Source organism: Lynx canadensis, chromosome A1 (assembly GCF_007474595.2).
Source record: "Lynx canadensis isolate LIC74 chromosome A1, mLynCan4.pri.v2, whole genome shotgun sequence".
NCBI classification, from domain to species: Eukaryota; Metazoa; Chordata; class Mammalia; order Carnivora; family Felidae; genus Lynx; species Lynx canadensis.
Genome location: NC_044303.2, coordinates 151,079,825 through 151,102,006, shown reverse-complemented (window position 1 = coordinate 151,102,006; position 22,182 = coordinate 151,079,825). Strand labels below are relative to the sequence as shown.

Genomic DNA, 22,182 nt, shown 5'->3' with positions numbered 1-22,182 from the left:
TTGGTTAAAGGACTGGATCATTAGTCACATTTCCACACTGCTTGTATTTTACAATGTGGATGGTTTAAGGTACAAAACCCTATTATGTATGTTTTTAAGGCTATGTTTTAAATTTTTAATTTGCCTTGGTTGCCAGCCATGCAAATTTTACACAACGACAAAAGTTGGGAATGGTTTAAATTGAAATAAATTCTAAGGTTTTCTGTGTTAAGTATTTCAGGTTTTTTTGTGTAGATTTGTAAATTAAATGTTTGTAAATTGAATGCTGCACTTGTTTGCTATAGGAAATAGACAGCTATAGCAAATTATCACAACTTGTCACCTTTTCTAAATTCCTTAAGGATTCTAAATTGCTGTATTCTTACTTTACAAAATGTTCTGTTTTATATTAACAAGAGAAATGAAGCACTAAACCCTAAAGTGAACTGCATAAGCTATCACGTCTCCTAGTGAGAAAGGGACAGAGTAAAAGCTTTTGAATCTAAGCCAAAGTACTTGTTTGAAAATTTGTACATAGCATGGTGTGTCACAGATTGTTTTATAAACTTTTAAAGGTCTTCTGTGATACCAATGTTGCCAAATTTTTTACCTTTCAGGTTGGAAACCTAGAGCTATATAGAGAACTTACTTTGAGAGATAAAATCAGTATTTCTGATTTATTAATTTATAATTGAGATTTTTTTTTCCTCTTTTAGCTAGGAAGTGAGAATTTTTCTCCTGCACCTAAAAATTTAAGGATAGTCTTCATTGTTCTGCTATATTTTTTTGCTTGCTTTTGTTTTGAAATAAAACCTGTGTTTTATGCTTTCAGAAATCCATGACCATTATTTCCTTCCACAATTGGGCTAGGTTGAGGCTGTGTCTGTAAGCTTTTGTGGGACAGATTTTAAACATGCAAAAGTTTTTGCTTAAATCTGAGAGAAATTTAGGTTCTGTTTCTTTTCTCTTTAAAATAATTGAACCTTCTTCTCCTAGAAAATAGGAAAAACTTCTTTAAATTATCCAAGTTGGTTGTTTTGTTTTTTAAGTTGGAAGACAGGATCAATTCTTTTTAAAAGGATTTTACTGGATAGGTCATTAAGGATTAATGTACTTGTTAGTTTTCATTGTACACACTGTAGCAGAATCTTGGTATAGTTTTTAGGTTTCTTTGCAGTGAGAATGCAAAGTATAATGTGTTTTGAGTATTTTGGTTGCTTTTTATATAAAAATAGGTGTTAAGAGGTTTAGCCATTTGAATAGAAAACAACTTTATTGTTAGTGGTCACCAAAACAAGACCATAATCTTTCACAGAGTAGAGAACTTTCACTTTAGATGAAAATGACTGACTTGAGTGGAAACATGATTTTAAAAAGATAACCATAAATTTTGGGAAAAATTTTTTGAGAATCCTCTGTTATTAGGATAGTATCCATTATATTTGTTTATTGGCAACAAAATACTTATTCTCAGAATATGATCTTCTATTTCCTTCTCAAAAAAAAACATTGATAAATATCTTTGAATAATTTCAAGATGTTAGGATGTAGAAGACATTTTCTTAATAGGAGAATTGGGTCTTTAAAACAATGTAAGTACAAACTAAACTGAAACAGTGTCTCCATAAGTATATGTTCTTTAAGTTGTTATCCGAGATCTGAGAGAAATTTGCCATTTTAGATCTAAAAATTAAGCTTTCTCATTATTTAAAAGCTCTTTTCTCTGGCTCAAAGATAAATATATTTAAAATGTTTCCTACTGATTGAATCTTTCCACTTGTCCTTGATTTTTCTTTCCTGTTGTAACTTTTATATTTGCATCTATAATGGCCTAATTTCGGTTGCAAAAAATGTTGATATTGAATTAGAACTTTAAAAATGTCAGCCATGTGGCCGAAAAAAATTTATCCCACCCCTAATGTTTTTCTTTAGCTCAAAGGTTGAAATTTTATGATCTAAAATAAATTAGCCCTTAAAGTATGTGATCCATTCAGCTAAGAACTGAGGGTTAAAAGGGAAAAGAAAAAAAATTATTAAAAGAAAAATTTTGAAAATGACCATTTGCATCAGTAGTTTTGCATATACAATTTTGAATATTTACTAATATAATATTCACTGTGAAAGTCTAACAGTTATCAATGAAAATAATAAAGGTAGCAGGAAGAACTTATAGAGAAAGCATTTGACCATTATTTTCATTAAATCGTAAATCAGGAACTGTCTTGTCTTTTACATAGTGTTTTTTGTTATGCATGTCTATAAATACAGAAGCTTAATTTTTTTGGTCTAATGTTATTTACATTATCAGGTTGTATTTATTTATGAAAGGACAAAAGTAAGTATATCTTATTCGGAAATTGTGGAAGAAAGAACAGACTTAAAGTGTTTTAGAGAAATTTCATTTTTAAATTATTTAAATTTAAGTTATTTTACATATAAGAAATTTTATTTTGAAAGTCATTCAGATACCTGAAAGTATTTCAGGTGTGGTTTATTATTTGTTTTTTTTATATGAGTAATTTATGTTTAATAAGCATATTCATGAGATTGGAGCATAAAAGGATTTTTCCATATTTCAAAATCATTTGTTACATAGGTATTAGAGAAATTTGATAAGTAGCTCAATAAGAAACTTTGTTACTATCTCAGCTAGTACAGAAAGTTTCTGTAAGTGATCTCAAAGTTACCAAAGTTGTCAGTGAGGAAATCTGATTTATATTCTCTTACATCAAATGCTAACAAAAGTCTCTCTCCTTCTCAGGAAGTTTTTTAGTCTATTATCATATACTACTGTTTGGTCTTATTATATATTAACTGAATAAAATACACATTGCTCTAAAAGTTTGGTAAAACAAGCAGTTGAGTTTTGAGTTGAAACATGGTGAAGATTCTACAAAATATAATCCCAGGATAGATGTCAGTTGGTTCAGCAATAAACTGGCCAGGAATAAACCGTTAGGCACGGGGGTTATTGCCGGAAAATACACAGATTTTTTTATTTTGGAGAAAGAATAGAGCTCTTGGAAAAGTGCCTGTTTAGTTCTTTATAAAATAGGTTAAATATTTGTTCTGGGTTGTTTATACATCAGGTCTTTGTCAGTGGATGGATGATTAGATTGTTTTGAAATCATAAGGATTTATGATGATACTGTTCCACAGCATTGAAACATTTCTAACAGTTGGTTAGTATTAATTACCATTAACATTTCGGTATATTTTAATAGGATGTGGAAAAAATTTCAGTGCATGTGATTTAAAAGGTAGTAAAACATATACATGTGCTTTACACTGTGAATTCATAAGTAGTTTTGGTTCTGTTAAACTCCAGGACACAATGTACTTTTTTCTGGAGTTGAGGGGTATGTTGTAGACTTTATTAAAATCTAGATTGAATTTCTTAAAATGTTAACTTTTATCAAATAATATGTACACATAGGTTATATAGACAAGTTCTTAATGCGTTAAAAACCAAGAATCCCCTTCTTGACCCTCCTTGCCACTTCTCATGTTTTTAGCTGATTATTTTGGTTTTTAAAAATCTTTGTATTTCTAAATATAATGCTTACACTATTAATTCAGTTCTGATAGGTGAGGATTTTTTTTCTTAAATTATGCCATCCTCTGTGCTTCTTCCTCTCTTTTATGTTGTTAGTTTAATTATTTTATAATTTTACTGAAAATTGTCAATATCCAGTGATAATTAAACCTATATAAATATTATTCATATGTGAGCATTATAAGGTATTATAGCTTCTGTAATTTTTTCATTTTTAAAAATTTATTTATTTTTTCCTTGTATTTATTATTAATTCCATTACCTTTCCACAAGGTTGCTTATAACTTTTTTAGTTGTGTCCTGTCCCCATGTCCCCCTGACTCCCCTTCCCCAATGGTCCCTGTGGAGATGCTCTTCCTGGAGACCCTCCATTCTCTAGCTTTTATCTGGAAGGGTTGCCCTTCAGGCCTGCTAGATAATCATCCTTTTGTTGTTATCTAGGAATTCTCTTTGCCTTTTTCCCAAGTTTCATTTCCCATTTCCAGAATTCACTATTTTTCTCTTTTTTGGTTTGTTCATATATTTTGCTGGAGCTTTCTGCCAAAGTGTGCATGCAGAGTAACTAGTTTTAGACTGCTGTCTTATCTGTACTCTCATTAACCTGGATATAGAATTCCAGGTCATCAGTATTTTCCTTCATAATTCCGAAGACATCACACCCAATGTCAGACTTTGCTGTTAAGGAGTACAGTGTCATGATGTGTAATCTTTTTCATATGATTTGTTTTTCTTTATTTTTCTTTTCAGGAAGTTTTACAGTTTTCATTTGTCTTGTTTTTGAAGATTTGTGATCTTGTAGTACCATGTTGGAAATCTTTATTTCATTCTTTGTGCTGGGCTTTTGGTGGGCTACTTTAATTTTGAAACTTCGAGTTTGGAAATTTATTTTATGATGCCTTTGATAACTTCTTCCCTTTTGTAATCCCCCCCACCCCCTGTTCTTTTTCTGTCTCTTTTGTTAGTCAGATATTGTACCCCCTAGATTGATTCTCTTATTTTGTTACCCTTTACTGCTTGACGGAACTGTTCTTCAACTTTATCTTTTAAACCTATTTTTAAAATGGATTTTGCCTGTCCTATTCGAATTTTTTCTGAGCTTATTTTTGATATCTAACCATGCCTTCATAGCATCCTGCTCTTGTTCCCAAGATGTATTGATCTTTGTTTAGCCTTATGAAATACAGGTATATCTCATGTATAGATATCTTTGTATAAAAACATGTGTGTATCTATTTGTATATATATAATTTTTTTTATTCTGCCGGTATCATCTTTCTTTTCTCCAACAAGTTATTTTCCCCTTTGCTCATTTTTTCTCTTTTATGTAAGATGCTACGCTCTAATGCAAGGATTGATAAACTGACTTGCTTTCGGTTTTTGTATAGCTCTCGAGTGTGGGTTTCAACATTTTTAAAAGGTTGTTTAAAAAAAAATTAAGAGGGGCGCCTGGGTGGCGCAGTCGGTTAAGTGTCTGACTTCAGCCAGGTCACGATCTCGTGGTCCGTGAGTTCGAGCCCCGCGTCAGGCTCTGGGCTGATGGCTCAGAGCCTGGAGCCTGTTTCCGATTCTGTGTCTCCCTCTCTCTCTGCCCCTCCCCCGTTCATGCTCTGTCTCTCTCTGTCCCAAAAAAAATAAATAAACGTTGAAAAAAAAATTTTTTTTTAATAAAAAAAAAAATTAAGAAGCATACAGAAGAATATGGTACAGAGACTGTTGATGGCCCACAAAGCCTAAAATATTTACTGTCTGTTCCTTAACGGAAAAAGTTTTCTGATCCCTGCTCTAATCTCTGGAGATTCCTGGCTTTCCTTTTATGTTCGAGAGTCAGGCACTTTAAGCAAATTGGAAACTATATGTAAGTAGGGCTTGGTTAGCTTCACTGGAGATTATAGCTTGGTAATTCTGAAGCTAGTTTTGTTACAGGTAGATCATAAGGTCATTTTCTATTGGTCTTTTGGACCTTTTGATTTCTCTAGGAGAGTCTAATCTCCTTGCCTGAGTATATGAGCCTGTTGCACATGTTTTGAAGGTGAGAAAACCTTTGAGTAGGTTTTCATTTATTCTAATTTCAATACAGTTGCCTTAATCTAAATTCTGTACTTCAATTTTAATTTTTTAACTTAATTTTTTAATGTATTTTGAGAGAGTGGGAGAGAACACCAGTGTGACCAGGGGAGGGGCAGAGAGAGTGGGAGAGAGAGAATCCGAATAGCTACCAGAGAGAATCTCTGATAGTACAGAGCCCGGAGTGGGACTCCATCCCGGGAACCATGGGATCATGACCTGAGAGCCAAAATCAAGAGTCGGACGCTTAACTGACTAAACCACCCAGGTGCCTGTAAATTTTGTACTTCAGATTCACTTTCTTCAGAGGCTAAATCTTCATTTTCTGCTGGAGTCAGAGTGAAGTTTGTTACTTGGCTGCCCAGGGGGTGGAGAGTTGGGCATCCATTTTCTACTTATACAGAGGTCAACTCATACCTATGTTTTCAGCCTGACACAACACTGTTGTGTTTTATAGAGAATTGTACCTTCTAGATTAGCTTTTCATGGAAAAGCTTAAAAGATTTAAGCGTAATTGGGAATTGTATCTGAAGTAAAAATAACTTAATTTTTTATTATATAATCTATTTGTCCTAGTATACATTCCCATACTACTTTTTTGGTATTGGAAGTTTAGTATTTTATTTCATTATATAGAAAACAAGTTATTGCCAAGAACTACAAAGAAATCTGTAATATTCAAAAAAGCCCTCTGAGGTGGTAAAAGTATTAGTTGCATTTTACAAGTGAAGACATTGGAGGCACAGAGAAATTATACATGGATGATCACATAATAGCAGTAGAACCAAGATTCATCCAGGCAGTCTAGATCTAGAGAATGCTTTCTTTCCATTTGTGTTACACTGTAGTTCAAGATAGCACATGATATACATAGCAAATGAATTACAGTAGTGAGCGCTTTGAGTTCAGAAGATGATGAGAATGGTCTCGGCTGGAGAATTAATGGTAAGCTTCATAAAGCATATGGAGCTTGAGTTGAGTCTTTGACTAGGTAGAGGGAGGGGAATAAGGTAGTTCAGGTAGTGGGTTATGATTTACGACAATATAGCTGTGAAATTTAGGAGATGGTAAATACAGCATTCTGATTTAAGTGGAAGCTTGAACATACGGGTATAGCCAGATCATAATACATTTCAGAATACTCTGGATATTTTACACTGTGGGTTATGGGAACATTTCTAATCTGGGACTCAATGGATACATGGTTTTAAGATTCATCCTAGTATTCAATTTGAATTGAGGATGCAGAAATTATAACATTTTAGGTGCTTGTGGTTAAATGGATTAAAGTAGTAGTGATATAAGAAAGATTATGCCTCATGCCTGGATTAGATTGCCTCTAATTTTTTTTTTTTCTTTCCTTTAGTGTTGACATATTTTGTAATTTAATTATTCTTTGGTAACAGAGTTTTGCGGTGGGTGTAAATCTATGAGAAATTTCATTTTGGTCATTTGATACCAGTTGGCTAAAATGTTTTCTTCTTCATTGTAAAAGGAGTTGGAAATTATCTCCAGATTCTTGTATCCATTTTCAGTAAAAATGAAGCAGTGTTTTTCCAGTCTGGGCTTAGGTCCCTCAGGCAATGGGAGAGATCATAGCTAGTTCTCAAAAGCAGTTCAGTTGTGATTGCAGGGGGTGGGGGTGTATTTTCTTTTTTAATCTTACTCCTCTTTCCTTTTTCTCCCCCAAGGTGTAAGCTTTTATTATTATGCCAAGGAAGAGGTAGACCTGTAGTGTTTGATACTAGTAAAATGAACCACCAGCTTTGTTTGTTTTATTTTTAAGTAATGGAGAAGAGTTAAATGAGTAAGGAACACAGATTCAGAATATCCTAGAGGGAAAAATTTGAGCATCTGTGTTCTAGAATTTCACCATCACTCTTAAGCAGTGTTTTGTGTTTCACTCCTTAAAAGCTGAAAGTTAAGGGGAAGTTTAAAAGACTTGTAAAGTTGTTCCTAACTTGCTTTCTTGGTGCTCAGAGATAGATTCTCTACTTCATTATAAGACACACTACCATTTACATGGCGAAAAGCTTCAGTAGTCCTATTTATTTGAGAAATCAGATTTTTGTTGTTGTTATTTGCTTTCATAAATTTCACACTTAACCTGGCTTCAGCTCTTACCGAAGTGATGAATATCACTTAATCATAGATATAATGAGGTTATGCCTTTAAATTTGCATAATTTAAAAAAATAATGGTATAATAGAATGTTACATGTATAATACTTTGTTTTCTTCTCTGAGAAGTTAGGAAGTTTTAAGCAGAGAAGTCTTAACTTTGTATTTTTTAGTAATTGAACCACTAAAAAATAAATCATAATGTAAATTTAAATTACAGTGTGTTTACTTTGGTTAATTAGAAAACTATCCCACAAGGTAGTTTAGATTAATGCTTTGTAACTTTTTTTCTGCATGCACACACAGCTGGCTCCTCTCAGAAGCATCTTTCATTGCAAACAATGTGTTTTCACCCAGGTTAATGGAAGAAGTTTGCACTGATGGCGTTGCAGACCTTGCCTTTATTTCTGTTCACTGGAGACTCTTGATTACTGTCAGGGTCCTGTCTTGGGTATATAATCTTACTATTTTTTTTCCCCTTGGAAAGACTTTTATTTTAAGCAACTATGGACTACCAGTGTTTGTCTTTGATGTGAGAGCATTATAGAAATGGAGAAAAAAATAGTGGTAAGATATATGTAGTGATTAAGTTGTAGAAAAGTTAAAAATAATTCACATTACATCTTAAAATGATGCGGAACCTAAATGTGCTTTGTTAAACCCTCGTTAGTCATTTTAATTGAAATTGACATCCTATCAATTTGACAGTTCTACTTAAGCTGACTATTATTACAAAGTCGTGCCAACTTCTGCAAGGATGCAGTATACTCTTATTGTTTATAAATGATTTAGTAGCTTTTAGTAGCCAATATAGAAAGAGGGTTGACAAATATGTTTAGGGAAAATTTGTACAGTAATGTTAGATGATTTTAGAAAGAATTATGAAGGAATAGCACATGGAATATCACAAAATACTGCATTGCAGAATAACAAGTGCAAAGTAAATATCACTTTTGAAATTCTTACTCTAATTTGCAGAGATTATTGGTTTTGCAGATTTATAAGACTTGAAGGTTTGTAAAAATAATTTAGCTTCCCCTTTCTCCCTTATGCTCAATATCATAGAAAACTGATATCTATTCTTGCATGGGTTAGCTTTTTTCTTCAGTAGAGTTTCAGATTTCTCTATATTTCTATAACCAGAGTACTACAAACTTAAATTGAGCAAGATAATTTTCTGTTAGGGTGCTGAATATTTGCTGTGGGTAATAATTATAAACTAATGGCATTTGCTTGTTTATTAGTCTTATTTTTTTACACTAAAGAAGTAATTTGTTCAAATACCTAACCAAGTGTATGTTTAACCTGAGTTATAGTGGATATCAGAAGACATTTAGAATGCCTGATAAATGTCTTCAGAAGGTGTATGCTAAAGTTGTATAATTGTATTCTGGTTATATGTATCCTAAAGCAAGTATTCATTATAGCAAACATGAAAACATGCAGAGGTGTTTTTAATAAAAAAGTTTAGAGATTATCATCGAGCTTTCCATTACCTGGTTTTGTCTGGTCTTTAGAAGCAAATCAGGTGCTTTATTTATAGAATGTAGCATTGTAAATATAGTCTATGAAGAAATAGGTTAAAAAGTTGAAATTAATTTCTAGTACAGCACTTTGTAGGTAGTCAGTACCCAACTTAACATGTAGATTGTATTCTTAAATGTTTAGGCACCTGGGTGGCTCAGTCTGTTGACCATCTGACTTCAGCTGAGATCATGATCTCACGGTTCTTGGGTTTGAGGCCCGCATCTGGCTCTCTGCTGTCAGTGCAGAGCCCACTTTGAATTCTCTGTCCTCCCCACCCCCTCCCTCTCTCTCTCTTTCAAAATAAGCATTTTTAAAAATTTATTTAAAAAATGCTTAGAAATAAAATATTTTTCTAGAGAAATAATGCTATAAGTGGCATCTCCACCTGTAATATTAGCCCATGAACATTCATTTGATCTATAAAGTAGCATACAAAACTATATTTTTTTCAAAGAAAATAACACTAATACTAATACGTGATTAGGAAAATAGATCACAGAAGTATTTATCTGGCATCATGGCATTTAAGAAAAAGATTTGTGTGAAAGAGAGATGAGCTATGGTGCAAATAACCAAGATGAGAGCAGTGAAAGGCAGGAAGGGGATGATACTGAAAAAATGAGCTTAGTAAAGGGTGTTAACAAAATACCCACACACTGTTCTGGGGGACTGGCTGAGCCCCTGTACTTTTTTTTTTTTTTTTTTTTTTTTTTTTTTTTTACATTTTAAAGGGGGAACTATAAGCTAAATAAGCCTTAGGAAAACAAAGTCATAGCCTTTATAAAACCCAGGCAATCCTTTAAATTCGTAACCATGGGTGGTAAATAATTTATATTGTTGTTATTACCAATGAAAAAAACAGATCGTTAGATTAAAACTTCTTAAGTTTTTAATGTTTATTTTAGAGAGAGGAAGAGAGAGTGGGGGAGGGGCAGAGGGAGAAGCAGGCTCCAGGCTATGAGCTATCAGCACAGAACCCAACATGGGGCTCGAATTCATGAACTGCAAGATCTTGACCTGAGTTGAAGTCGGAAGCTGAACTGACTGAGTCACCCAAGTGCCCCAGACTAAAACTTTTTCTGCGTTGTTTTTTACTTTGAGTATATTATTCCGGGGAAACAGTGTTGTTTTTGATACCATTCTTCAAAAAATCTATTTTACCCTGAAAGCATAGACTCATTACTATTTCAGCTTACCTAAACTACCTTGTAAAAACATTATTTCTATGGCAAAATTCACTCACTAATTGTTTGAGTACTTACTATATGCCAGACATTTTTCTTGGCATTCTAACTACAGAAATGAACAAGGGATAAGAATCTTTGATATAATTAACTTTGCATTCTAGTGGAGGTTTATTTCAAGTTCTTTTGAAAAATGCCAAAGAGTCGTCTATCTTTATTACTTTAAATTGTCTTACTTTATGATAAGTGACCTTAACTAGTGTAGCTGTGATGCTCCATTTATACCCAGTATCCTAGGGAATATCCAAAAGAAATAGAGAATGGGTAATAAGTATATTAACCATTTTTAAATAGGGCAGAAAGGAATACCTTTTTAAGAAACATGGAAGAGAGTTCTTACCCTTTCTTAACTTTTCATGAAGAAGGATTCTTCTGATTATGAGAATGTTTTGAACTATTCACATCTATCATGCATGGCACCTCTATTTTTAGAAGGTTTCAAGTGGTACCACTCAACTACCATATAACTTAGGTGCTGTTTACAGTTTAGAAGAGGCAGTATAATAAGTTAAGTGAATACTCCCTGGATTCAGATCACCTAGATTTAAATCCCTGCTTCCTCTAATTTAGCTGTGTGATCTTGGGCAAGTTACTTAACCCTTTTGTGCCAGTAAAATTTTAAATATATAAAGTAATGGTAATAGTTGGTTAAGGTGAGAGTGAAATGAGTTAATTGGTAAGGCCTAGCACTTATAAATACTAAGTTACAGCTGTTACTATTTGTCATGCTTGACACATAGTTGATGTAAAAGTTGCTTTTCTAGATTTTTTTTTTTTTTTTTTTTTTTTTTTTTTGCCAAGCACTTTATTATTTTGTTTGGCAGGTTTATGCTTTCAAGGAGAACAATTTGATATAATGGAAACCTGGGTTCTAGCTTTGGATCATCCACTAGTTTGGTCAGTTAGTTGTGGGAAGGGCTCAGATAAAATAATCTCTTTAATATTTTTGTATAAGATTAAACCATTTTAATTTTTTTTTGATAGGTGAGCATGTTGAACCTTTGGCTGTTTTTGAATGCTCAACTAGAATTTATTTTCTCTGGAGTTTTTTGTTTAATGGTACTGTGAAATGATGATCCCAGATAACACAGTTTACCAGTGGCTATTAGTAATTCTCAAATTTTGAATTATTGGATGGTTTGCAGATTTCTGTGATGTGTGTTTGTGTGTTTAATTCTAAATTACTTGAAAAACATGCCTAATAAAAGATAGCTCCCTAAAATAACCTCTACCTTGGTGTTTCATGTCACTGGGAACCTATTTCATAAAACTGTTGTAATACTCTCCCAGTAAAATTTGAGTCAGATAAAATAGAAATAGATTTTTTCCCTAGTTACACAGTTTAATGTGTGTATGCACTTTTCATTAATTTAAAAATGTTATAAGCTTTGCTAAAATTTGCTTGTTTTTATGTCCTATTTCCTGGAAGACTAATCAGATTTTCATTACTTTGTCACTTCCTTCCAAAGGATACCTTGTAGATAATGATGTTGTGGAATTAAAATAAATGTTGTAGTCAGATTTTACTGGAGTTCAAATCCTGTAAAGATGGTTGTATTTAACTCCCCACAAAGTTACTTGTGGTTTTTCCTGAACTTTTCCTTCTGCAGCAAAGTTCTATTTTCATTAACTACACACTATTTTAAAGTTGAAGATGGTGGTGAAAGATCAGTCTGTGTTACTTTTGGATTTTTTTTCTTTGTGAAAGCAATGGCAGTCTTGATTGTAACCGAAAACTATCTGGAATTTGGACTCGAAACAGGTAATCATTTCAAATTACTTTAAAAATCAATTTTGCTTTATCAAATGTTAATATTTTTTACTTCATTATTTAATTTTTATATCTGATACATTTTTAAAATTAGGGTTGAGGTGTTTATTCTGTAATGTCCTAAATAATTAACTTTTATTATTCTTAAATAAGATCTTTTTTGTAGTTGTTTTAGCTGAATTTTTTGTTACCTTTTTTCAAAAATGCACCCCTTCCCCCTTTTTTCCTTACAGTTAAGTAAGTTTCTACAGTGCTAAAGTTTACTCACATAGATAAAGATGCAAATTTTAATGCAAATTTTATGCACACTTATGGAATGTACAAATATCAAAGGGATGTTTTCAAAGACTGTTCCTGCTAATAACCAAATTTTATTGCATTATGGCATACTAATTAGCACATGAAAGAGCTAAGCTAGTCACTTCAACATTTAAGATGTTCTGTTTTCTAACATTTTATTTCCAAAGAAAGATTCTGTATTAAGAATTTTTTTTTTTCTCTCCCTGCAGGGTTTACAAATTTTTCAGATAGTGCGATGCAGTTTCTTGAAAAGCAAGGTTTAGAATCTCAGTAAGTTTTTAAAAATACTAAGTATCACTTAAATTTTAATTTTTCCATTTTTTTGTACAACAGCATTTTGTGGCTTTTTGTTTTTAATCTGTGAGGATTTCTTTTTAAGTAGATTGTCCCTTTTAGAAATATCCTTGCTCGTAATTTTTACATGTGTATAAAGTTAGTATGTTTCATAGAATTCTTATTTGTATTCTTATTTGGTTTAATTCCTTAAATAACTTTATGCTGAGTTGTATATCAAATTCTATGTTGAATTTATAGGTTGGGTTGTTACCAATGTGGCTAGAGAGGCCTGATTTAGTTTATAGTTCACCCAAATATGGCTCATTATAATTGAGTAAGAGAACTCTTTTTGTAAAAGTTTACTTAGTTTTTATTAGTTATTGTGGTTTGTAAAGTAATGGATTAGAAGAAAGGCAATTCCTAGAAAGTTAACTTAGAGAACTTCTTACTTTTTTAATTTATTTTTATTTTTTTATTTATAGGGGTCCTGTTTCAAAACTTACCTTCAAATTTTTCCTGGCTATTTTCTGTTCACTCATTGGGGCTTTTTTGACATTTCCTGGATTACGACTGGCTCAAATGCATCTGGATGCCCTGAATTTGGCAACAGAAAAAATTACACAGTAAGCGGAAAATGTACATAAGCACATGCAGATAAATATATGTTTTCCATCTTAATGAAGGTATATTATTGTAATGAAATAATAAATTATTGTATTAAAAATTAATAAATAACCGTTTGATGTCATACTACTTCCTCTTCTAGAAGCAGGTTTCTTTTATTCACTTCTAAATTTTAAGTCCTATGTTTAAAAACATGTATCATTTACTCAATTTCCTTTTCACTTGTTAAAATGGAAATGTCAGTACTTCTGTTAGTTCTTTCTAAGTCAGAAGTCAGTGTTTATGAAATACTCCCTATAATTGAACTAAGGATCTGTGGAAATTTTCTTTAATCAGAACATTTTAATTAAAATATTTTATTTAAATTTTATGTAAATAATTTTATGCAAATAATTTTTTACTTAAAATGTTTTTATTGTTTTGAAAGTTAAAACTTTGTACATAAGAAATAAGTTTTGTTTTTTTCTTTTTTAATTATTGATCTGTTTATGAGACCCTTGTTAAAATAATACATTATTTTATTTGGAGATTGCTGATACTGTACAGTGTTAAATATCATAGATTGCTTTTAACTGCCAAATCCTATTTTAGTTCTCAAATGGAGAAATAATATTTGAATCTCCACATATAGTTCAAAACCCATTTACCATATTCTTTGTGGTTGTTACAGATGTTTTTTGTTGACTGTTAGACACCTTGGCAGAACGACAGGTTTATATCTCTCTGAATTCATATCCAGACCAAATTTCCGTCTTGTCTTCATGTTTTGCAGTAGAAGCCCAAGTTGAGAATATTCCATTTTGATATTTGTGTATATAATCTTTGAGTTTCTCTGAGTGATCATTTTTCCCAACATTTCTGTTCTTTAAAACCCTGTATTTAATGAAATTGTTTCTCTAGTCTTTTCACAGTATCTCTCTTACCTATGTCATTTTCCTTTATTTTAATTTTGCAGTCTTTTTGGTTTTCTCCTTACCTCTATTTTTCGGCATATGTTCTATGTGTGTGTTTACTTATTCTCACTTCCCAGTAACCACTTCTTCCTCCCTCTTTTTTCCCTTCCTTTTTACTCAGCATGCTCTTGGCTACATCCTGCTTTTCTCCCAACATCCATCCATCTCTCTAATGGCTTCTTTTAAAACAAAACCTGGTTCTCCCCCTCCTCTCTACACACACACTTCAGTCCACTAACCCCAGTGTTAGGATTTAAATAAGCTGAAAGGGTGGGTGGAGGGGAGCCCTTCACCAGCTACTGAAACCGCTGTGGGCTGCTCCTTGATACTAGAGTGTTCCCTAGCAACACTGCATACCTAATACTGCTGCTTTCTTCCCCCGCACCCGGTGGTTTACCCAGGCTGGGGGATGAAAGAATCACTTTATAAAAACATTTAAAGCATTTGGTGGTAGTTTAGGGTTGGGAGGGAGCCTATCTTCGTTTCCTTTTCAGTAAAATGTAGCTTCTTTTTAAAAAAATTTTCCCTTTGGGGTTGGGAGCTTTATTTTCAGTTCATTGCAGCCCCCAATCGTGTTTTAGCACTCTGCCATGATACAGGAGTGTGGGCAAGCTTGTTCTGTTGTGAGAATAGCAGGACTGGCACAAAGCGCGGCATTCTCCTCACCCCCACCACCAGGCACTAGTATGTGTTTTCATGCCAGAGCTTAGAACCAGAGTTGCACCTTTTTCGGTCAGGTTTTCATGGGTTTCTGACCCAGGCCTGTTTCCTCACACAGGTCACTGTCATTTGCATTGTAGTGATGATTTTCAAATGTTGCATGTATGTATTTAAAACTGTCCAGTTAAGCCCTTCACTGTGGTTAATCATGAAGCAATGTATGGTAATAAAGCAGAAGAATTTGTCTTTTTCTAAAATAAGAACTGTCTTTAGTAGTCATCTGCCTTTGTGGGATACAAACTTAGAACATTAATTAACAATGAATTATAATTCAGACCTAAAACCTTTTAGTGTATCAGGTATTTTGGTTTTCTGGAGTAATGTAAATTTCCTTGGTACATACAGGATAGGGAAATTAATTTCAGGCATGTTCATAATATGTCATGAGGAAATAAAAATATTTGAATCATGATTTTAATAGTCTTATTCAAACATTATGCATGATCATTGCATTTTGAAAGTTTCCTTATGTGTAAATTGTTGCAGTAGGTTCCATGTGCCCTATGCCTGCTAGTATTTGGACCTTGCTAACACTGTTTCTTTCTTATACATAGTAAGGAGGCACTTTGTTTTAGCTGCACTGAAAAAGTATCAAAAGATGATGCCTGTATACTGAAAATCCATTGGATTCGTTGACTGTGGAAAGTTAGGGAATCATTTAAGTACCTGTGTATTAAATCAGGGATATCGTGGGAGATTGTTAAAGAACACTAGAACAGAACTGAACAGATTTTGATTTTAGTGCTAGGTCTGCCTTTAACCTGTGATACTCCCATGAGCAAGTCACTTAGCTTTCCTGAATCTAAATGTTCTCATCTGAAAAATTCAGATAATGAGGTAGTTTTGCAGGGGCTCAGATCAGTGTCCTGTAATAAGGATAAAAAAAAATAATGATGTCAGTAATACCTTATTACAGAATACTGAAAATAAGTTTCTACCTCATTTTTTAAGTTCCAAGTTCCTGTAGTTTATTAGTGTATTTTATTCCTGGATTTTTATGTTTTTTTCTTACATACTTTCAGAACATTACTTCATATCAACTTCTTGGCTCCTTTATTTATGGTTCTGCTCTGGGTTAAACCAATCACCAAAGACTACATTATGAACCCACCACTGGGTAAAGAAAGTGTCCCTTTGTAAGTATGGGTATTTGGTGGCTATTTTTTGTTTCCTTATTGAATCATAACTTTTTCAAAATGGTATTTCCTGTATTTAAGTTTTTTAATGATAATATCAGGACACTGTACTTTTAAAACATAAATAGAAATGCTAAAAGATGTGTTCTAAAACTAAAGCTACTGGCAAATCATCATTTAACCTTTTTATGAATGTGAACAATTATTAATCCACACCAATATTGTCTTGCACACTTGTAAGTTTTTCTGCTTCCTCACATCATGTCTAGTTGTTACCTGACATTTTTCTGGTTTGGGGCCTGTTTTTAAGATACTTTCTGCAGTTCTTTTTTTTTCCCCCTTAATTGTGAAAATTATGGAGGAAATAATGAGTAGTACAAATGGAAACTCATGTTCAGCCATTATAAGAGTTGTTGATATTTTCCATATTTGCTTCCCCTTTTTTTGGTTTGTTTTTTGATGCAGTAGTTTTTCAAGTGAATTAGAAGTCTAATATTTTTATCCCTAAGAGCTTTAGTATGCACCTCTAAGAAATAAGGGCATTTTCCAACATAATATTATCATTATACCTATCAAATTTTAAAAATAATGCCTTAACATTATTAACTAATATTGGGTTATATTTCCCCTTTTAACAGAACTACACAGTAAGGAAACATAGAAACAATTTATTAAAAGGTGCTAATAACTGCATTTGATATATTAACTCATTAACCTTGTGGAACCATATTAGAGTAATAGAAAGAATCAGACAAAGCTGGTTCAAACCCCAGTTGTGATCTTCACTGAAACTGTCACTTGAGGGAGATTATTTAACTTCACTGAGCCTCTGTTTCCCCATCTGGAAAATGAAGATAATAGTATCTACCTCACAAAGTTGTCATTGGAATTAAATGAAAGAATACATGTAATGCAACCAGCTGGAAGTAAGTGCTTAATAAATGTTTCCTTTACTGCTCTGCCTCACCAGAATTAAAGTGGAAAACCTTGACTAGTCATTGACTACACAGTATACATTTTATATTAATGTATTTCTTTTAGATCCTGGTACATATTTGTCTTGGAGTACTCAGTGATGACCATGATTTTTTTTTTTTTTTTTAAGAGTTAATCTTAATGAACTAGGGAAGTATCTTTTGAAGTTGTAATGTTTTTCCCCCATACAAGTAAGTCTTAATGGCAGTTTTAACTTGAAAGATTCACAAAGTTTTTAAAAAGTAATTTCACATAGTTCACTGTCCTATATTAAGCACCTGATATGTGCTAGAGATTAAAAGAGATGCTGAGCATGGTCTAGGTGTTACTTTCCAATTACTCACAGTGTTACCTTTTATCGAAGCAGAAACCATGGTCTTTTAAAAACATTAAACCACAAAAGGACATCAGAAGTTACCTCTTCTTTCTAAAATCCTCTGAAAAAGCATCATAAGGGTACATCTTCTCACCTGGAACCCTCATCTTAGTCTTGAGGAATTGCTCACAGCTGAGCCAGCTTGAGCACATAGGTTAAATGACTTGATAGAGAGGATTCTGAGCCATCTGATTTCTTCATAATATATCAGAATTACTGGTTTTCCAATGATCCCAGTCAGGAGCTCAGCAGAGAGGTCATATTGAAATATCTGTATAATCAGACAAAACTCTAGGCATGGGTTGTTGACTTGGTAGTTCCACATGCAGTCCCCTATAGTTTCCTTTTTTCTTAAACTCTCCAGTTTAAGAGCACTCCACTTCTCTTCATTTCACAACCAATTTTTTTTCACAGACAAGGGTAGATAGAGAGGAGGATCCCATGTACTTTCTGCTTTTTTCTTGTAGATATATGTTACTACTTTACTTTCATGATCCATTTATCTGTCTAGTTCTATTGTGCAAGTCAAAGTATTCTATAGTAAGGCTGTAGTATAGTGGGATACTTTTGTTTTATATCTCCAACTGTAGCTACATATAGATATCCTGTGTTTTATATGGTGAAAATTGACATATTTAACTACATGCTAACATATTTTGGTTTTTGAGAGCACCATATCAACTTTTTGACCTGTAGAATGACAGAAGCTACATTTGATACTTTGCGACTCTGGCTAATAATCCTGCTGTGTGCTTTGCGGTTGGCCATGATGCGCAGTCACCTGCAAGCTTACTTAAACTTAGCCCAGAAATGTGTGGATCAGATGAAGAAAGAAGCAGGGAGAATAAGTACAGTCGAGCTACAGAAAATGGTAAGTTTCATACTCTAGTCACAATGAAAAATAACAAACACTGTAAGAAAACAAAGCCTTTGATTTCCTTTAATAGTAATTTCATCCCATCATACTCTTAACGAAAATAAATGGTATAATCCTAAGTTGATACATATTAAGAGACCTCAATCTGATTGTGGGGCGAAGTGAAGAAAGAATCTCAAGTCCTCTTCCTGCCTTAGTACTTTAAGTATCATACAGTTTGGGTTGCAAAGCTATAGTATGTCTACTATTGCTAAATGGGACCCCAATTGATTTGGAAAATACTACAATATATTATGTCTAGCCTTTAAGACTTGCGAGGTAGGAAACACTAGTTTTAGTGACTAAATTAATTCCATTTAACATTCTTCCAAGTATTTGAACATGAAATGTAAACATTGAACTTAATGTGAATTCCAGAGAAGGAAAGTGCTAGGAATCCATGCACCATTATAGTTAACTGGATCTATATAACCTGATCTTGTCTTTTTTAGAATTTTGATGTTGGGTCCCCTATTTTTCACTCTTCTTTCATAGTCAGGGACATTTATCAAGACTCAAACACTTTTCTTTTGTTTTACTGTACAAATTTTCACACTCTCTATAGTTTTACCTCAAATTTTAGTTGAATATGTTCATATAGAATGGGGATTTAATGTTTTTATTTATGAGGGGTTAATGACTCGGCATGTTATTTTTATTTGATGTTTTTGGTGTCTGTCTAGAGATTTTAGCATTTTATTTTATATTTGAAATGTAACTGAATATGCCATTTGAATTTAAGTGATTATTTTCTCCAATTTATATTAATCGCTTAAGAAGAACTATTTTTAAGGAATTTATTTTAATATTTTCACATTTTAAAAAACTCATTTTCAAACTAAGCCTTTCTGAAGTCCATTTGGGGGCATTTATAATGAAGTGTAGACTTATTAGCATTTAGCTTCCTTCCCAAGATGGAATTACTTATCTCTTAAGCAATTCATTTTGATAATTACATGAAAGTTAAATTCACCCATAACACATTCACCGTATTAGACACTTAAGGATGTTGTTGTTTGCAGGTGGCTCGAGTCTTCTATTACCTTTGTGTCATTGCACTGCAGTACGTGGCCCCTCTGGTAATGCTGCTTCACACAACTCTGCTTTTGAAAACACTAGGTAGGCATGCCCTGGTGACGAGAAAGGGTGTCGGTTTCCTTTCTGCCTATAATTAATAATGCTTTTTGTTACCTACAAAGAAATAGGCCTCTTAAAATTGTTTTCTGTAAAAGTTTTAAGAAGAAACATGGAAAACTTTGAGCTGTAGAAGTTGATTCATCATCTTGGATTTGAAAACTCAAGTCCATATAGTTTTATAGTATTATGCTCTATTTGTTTGTAAGAATTGTTTGCTGAAGGTTAATTCCAAAATTTACTGAGAAACTCGAATGAGCACTCTTGGTCTTAGTTATTTTGTGTTGTAAGAGGATGATATAAGATTTTTGTTAGTGCCTAACATTTAAATTATTGTAAGGTCCTTGTATATTTATATGAATTGCAAGATCCTGTAGTGAGGTCTACTTTAGATATTGACAGGATAAAGATTTCTCAGCGGAAGAACAAAGTTCTCCCATAAGTCTGTTCACTAAACTATCAAGTTCCTGTGTGGTGTTATTTGAGAGCTATCCATTATTGTATTGACCATTTCCCTTTGCTTAGATCAGGCAATCAGCCAGTGTGGGGGTTTAAGAAGCCCAAAGGAACTAGCAGTATTAGTTGGGTGTGCTTAGTAGATACTATAGAGCTGATGACAGATGTAAATGGCCTTTAGGAATCTATGGAACCTAAAGAAGTAGCTCAGTTATAAATTATGTGACTCATATCCTATCCAACATAGTAAAATATATGATGAAAAAGTTTCTGGAAGCTAGCTATTAATAGTGTCTCACATTGAAATCGTAGATAGTTTCTGAGAAAGAAATTTATTCTGATATTGTAGAGGTAGAAAAGATTTCTAAGAAGTTACTGAGTCTGTCCCTGTCACTGCAGTAGAGGTAGTTGATTAATGTATTATACAAGGAAAAAAATGTTTTTATTATTTTACCAGATTTTACTGCAGTTAATTAAAAGTAAATTAGACTTTTTATGTGTACTTTTACTGATAAGGCCAGACTGCAGTCTAGTCAAGTTAAATGAATTTTTACCAGGTATGTAGAAAGGTTATTTTACTTTATTTTCAACGTGAAATAATTTGTTGTACCACTAAACTTGTTCTCAATTTCAAGTATAAGTTGAAAAAATTATTTTATTTTTTTAATTAGAAGCTTTGAAATTAGTCATTGTTCAAGTTTTACTTGTGTCTTGAATTTTCTAGGTAATCATTCCTGGGGGATTTATCCAGAATCTATCTCTACCTTGCCAGTGGATAATAGTCTACCCTCCAATTCTGTTTACTCTGAATTGCCATCTACTGATGGGAAGATGAAGGTAACTGTTACACAAATAACAGTGGCACTGAGCAGCTTAAAAAACATTTTCACTCCTCTGCTTTTTCGGGGACTTCTGTCTTTTCTGACCTGGTGGATTGCTGCTTGTCTCTTTTCTACAAGCCTTTTTGGGCTTTTCTATCACCAGTATCTGACTGTGGCATGAATCTCCGTTAACAGAAAAGGATATCCAAGCCACACTTTGAATTGAAATATCTGTGCCCTTGAAGGGCTATCGGAAACTAGAAGAAAGCAAATACAAAGGAAAAAGACATATCAGCATATCTTGTTTTAAATGCTTCCTCTGTATTCTCAGGGTGAATCAATGGTATAATATTTAAAATTACAGAGTAGATTATTAACTACTATACTGTGGCATTGGAATTTTAACTCCTTGTATTAACTGATGGTGAGAGGGCTATCTACAGAGGTAATACTTATGATTACCTTGGTTTACAGAAACCTCCAGCAGTCTTTGAAACTTCTCATATGACTCTAGTTCTTGATCGATTGCTCTTAATGGTATAACGGTACTGTTAATATTCATAGTGGCTGCCTATAGAACAATCTTCAAACTGAGCCATGCTTTGGAGGAGGGAAAGGAGCTAAAGTCACCTCTGTTGGTAATACATTAGTCACTCTTCAAATAACAACAATAGCAAAATCCAACAGAAAGGAAGAAATAGCTACTGTATATTACAGTAAAGAAAGCTGCATAGTAATTTTACATTTAATGGAGATGTACATGGTTAATATCTACAAGTATTGCTGCTTGAGAGTAGCAAGAGTATTGTTTTAAAATGTATTTTATCCAACTTGAGGGATCTTTTAAAATGATTGGCTATATGAACATTTGCTGTTAGGCTTGGAACTCCCATATTTTATTTTATTCTTTGATCCTAAATATAGTCCTTTTAATAGTCTAAAAATATTTATCAATATTGATCTGACTTTTAAAAAATTACTTTAATCCTGCTGACTACCTGTATGTATTGTATATATATTATATATTAAATATATAATATATTGAAATTATAAAAGATGAAAATATTGAATCCTTAAATATTTTAAGTTGCTGAATGTATATTAAATGTGACTGAATGAGATGTCTTTGTATCTAGAAATTTTCTTTCTTTTTGGAATGAGATTAAAATACATTTTGAAAGTTCATCAGATTAAGCAATTTATTTGCGTTGCCTATGTGTGAGACTGCTTAAAA

The 22,182-nt window shown here is 32.8% G+C and overlaps 1 protein-coding gene across 2 annotated transcripts in view; it reads left to right on the top strand.

The window, feature by feature from the left end:
• TMEM161B (transmembrane protein 161B) overlaps positions 1-21,962 on the top strand; it is a 71,034-nt gene extending 49,072 nt beyond the window's left edge. For both annotated transcript variants that reach the window (XM_030324354.1, XM_030324364.1), the window contains 7 exons: positions 12,101-12,252; positions 12,771-12,831; positions 13,320-13,460; positions 16,157-16,270; positions 18,318-18,492; positions 19,560-19,656; positions 20,852-21,962. In XM_030324354.1, coding sequence (XP_030180214.1) covers positions 12,101-12,252; positions 12,771-12,831; positions 13,320-13,460; positions 16,157-16,270; positions 18,318-18,492; positions 19,560-19,656; positions 20,852-21,129 — 1,018 coding nt within the window. In that variant the 3' untranslated portion in view covers positions 21,130-21,962. The remainder of the gene's footprint in view (positions 1-12,100; positions 12,253-12,770; positions 12,832-13,319; positions 13,461-16,156; positions 16,271-18,317; positions 18,493-19,559; positions 19,657-20,851) is intronic.
• Positions 21,963-22,182: the final 220 nt, after the last annotated feature.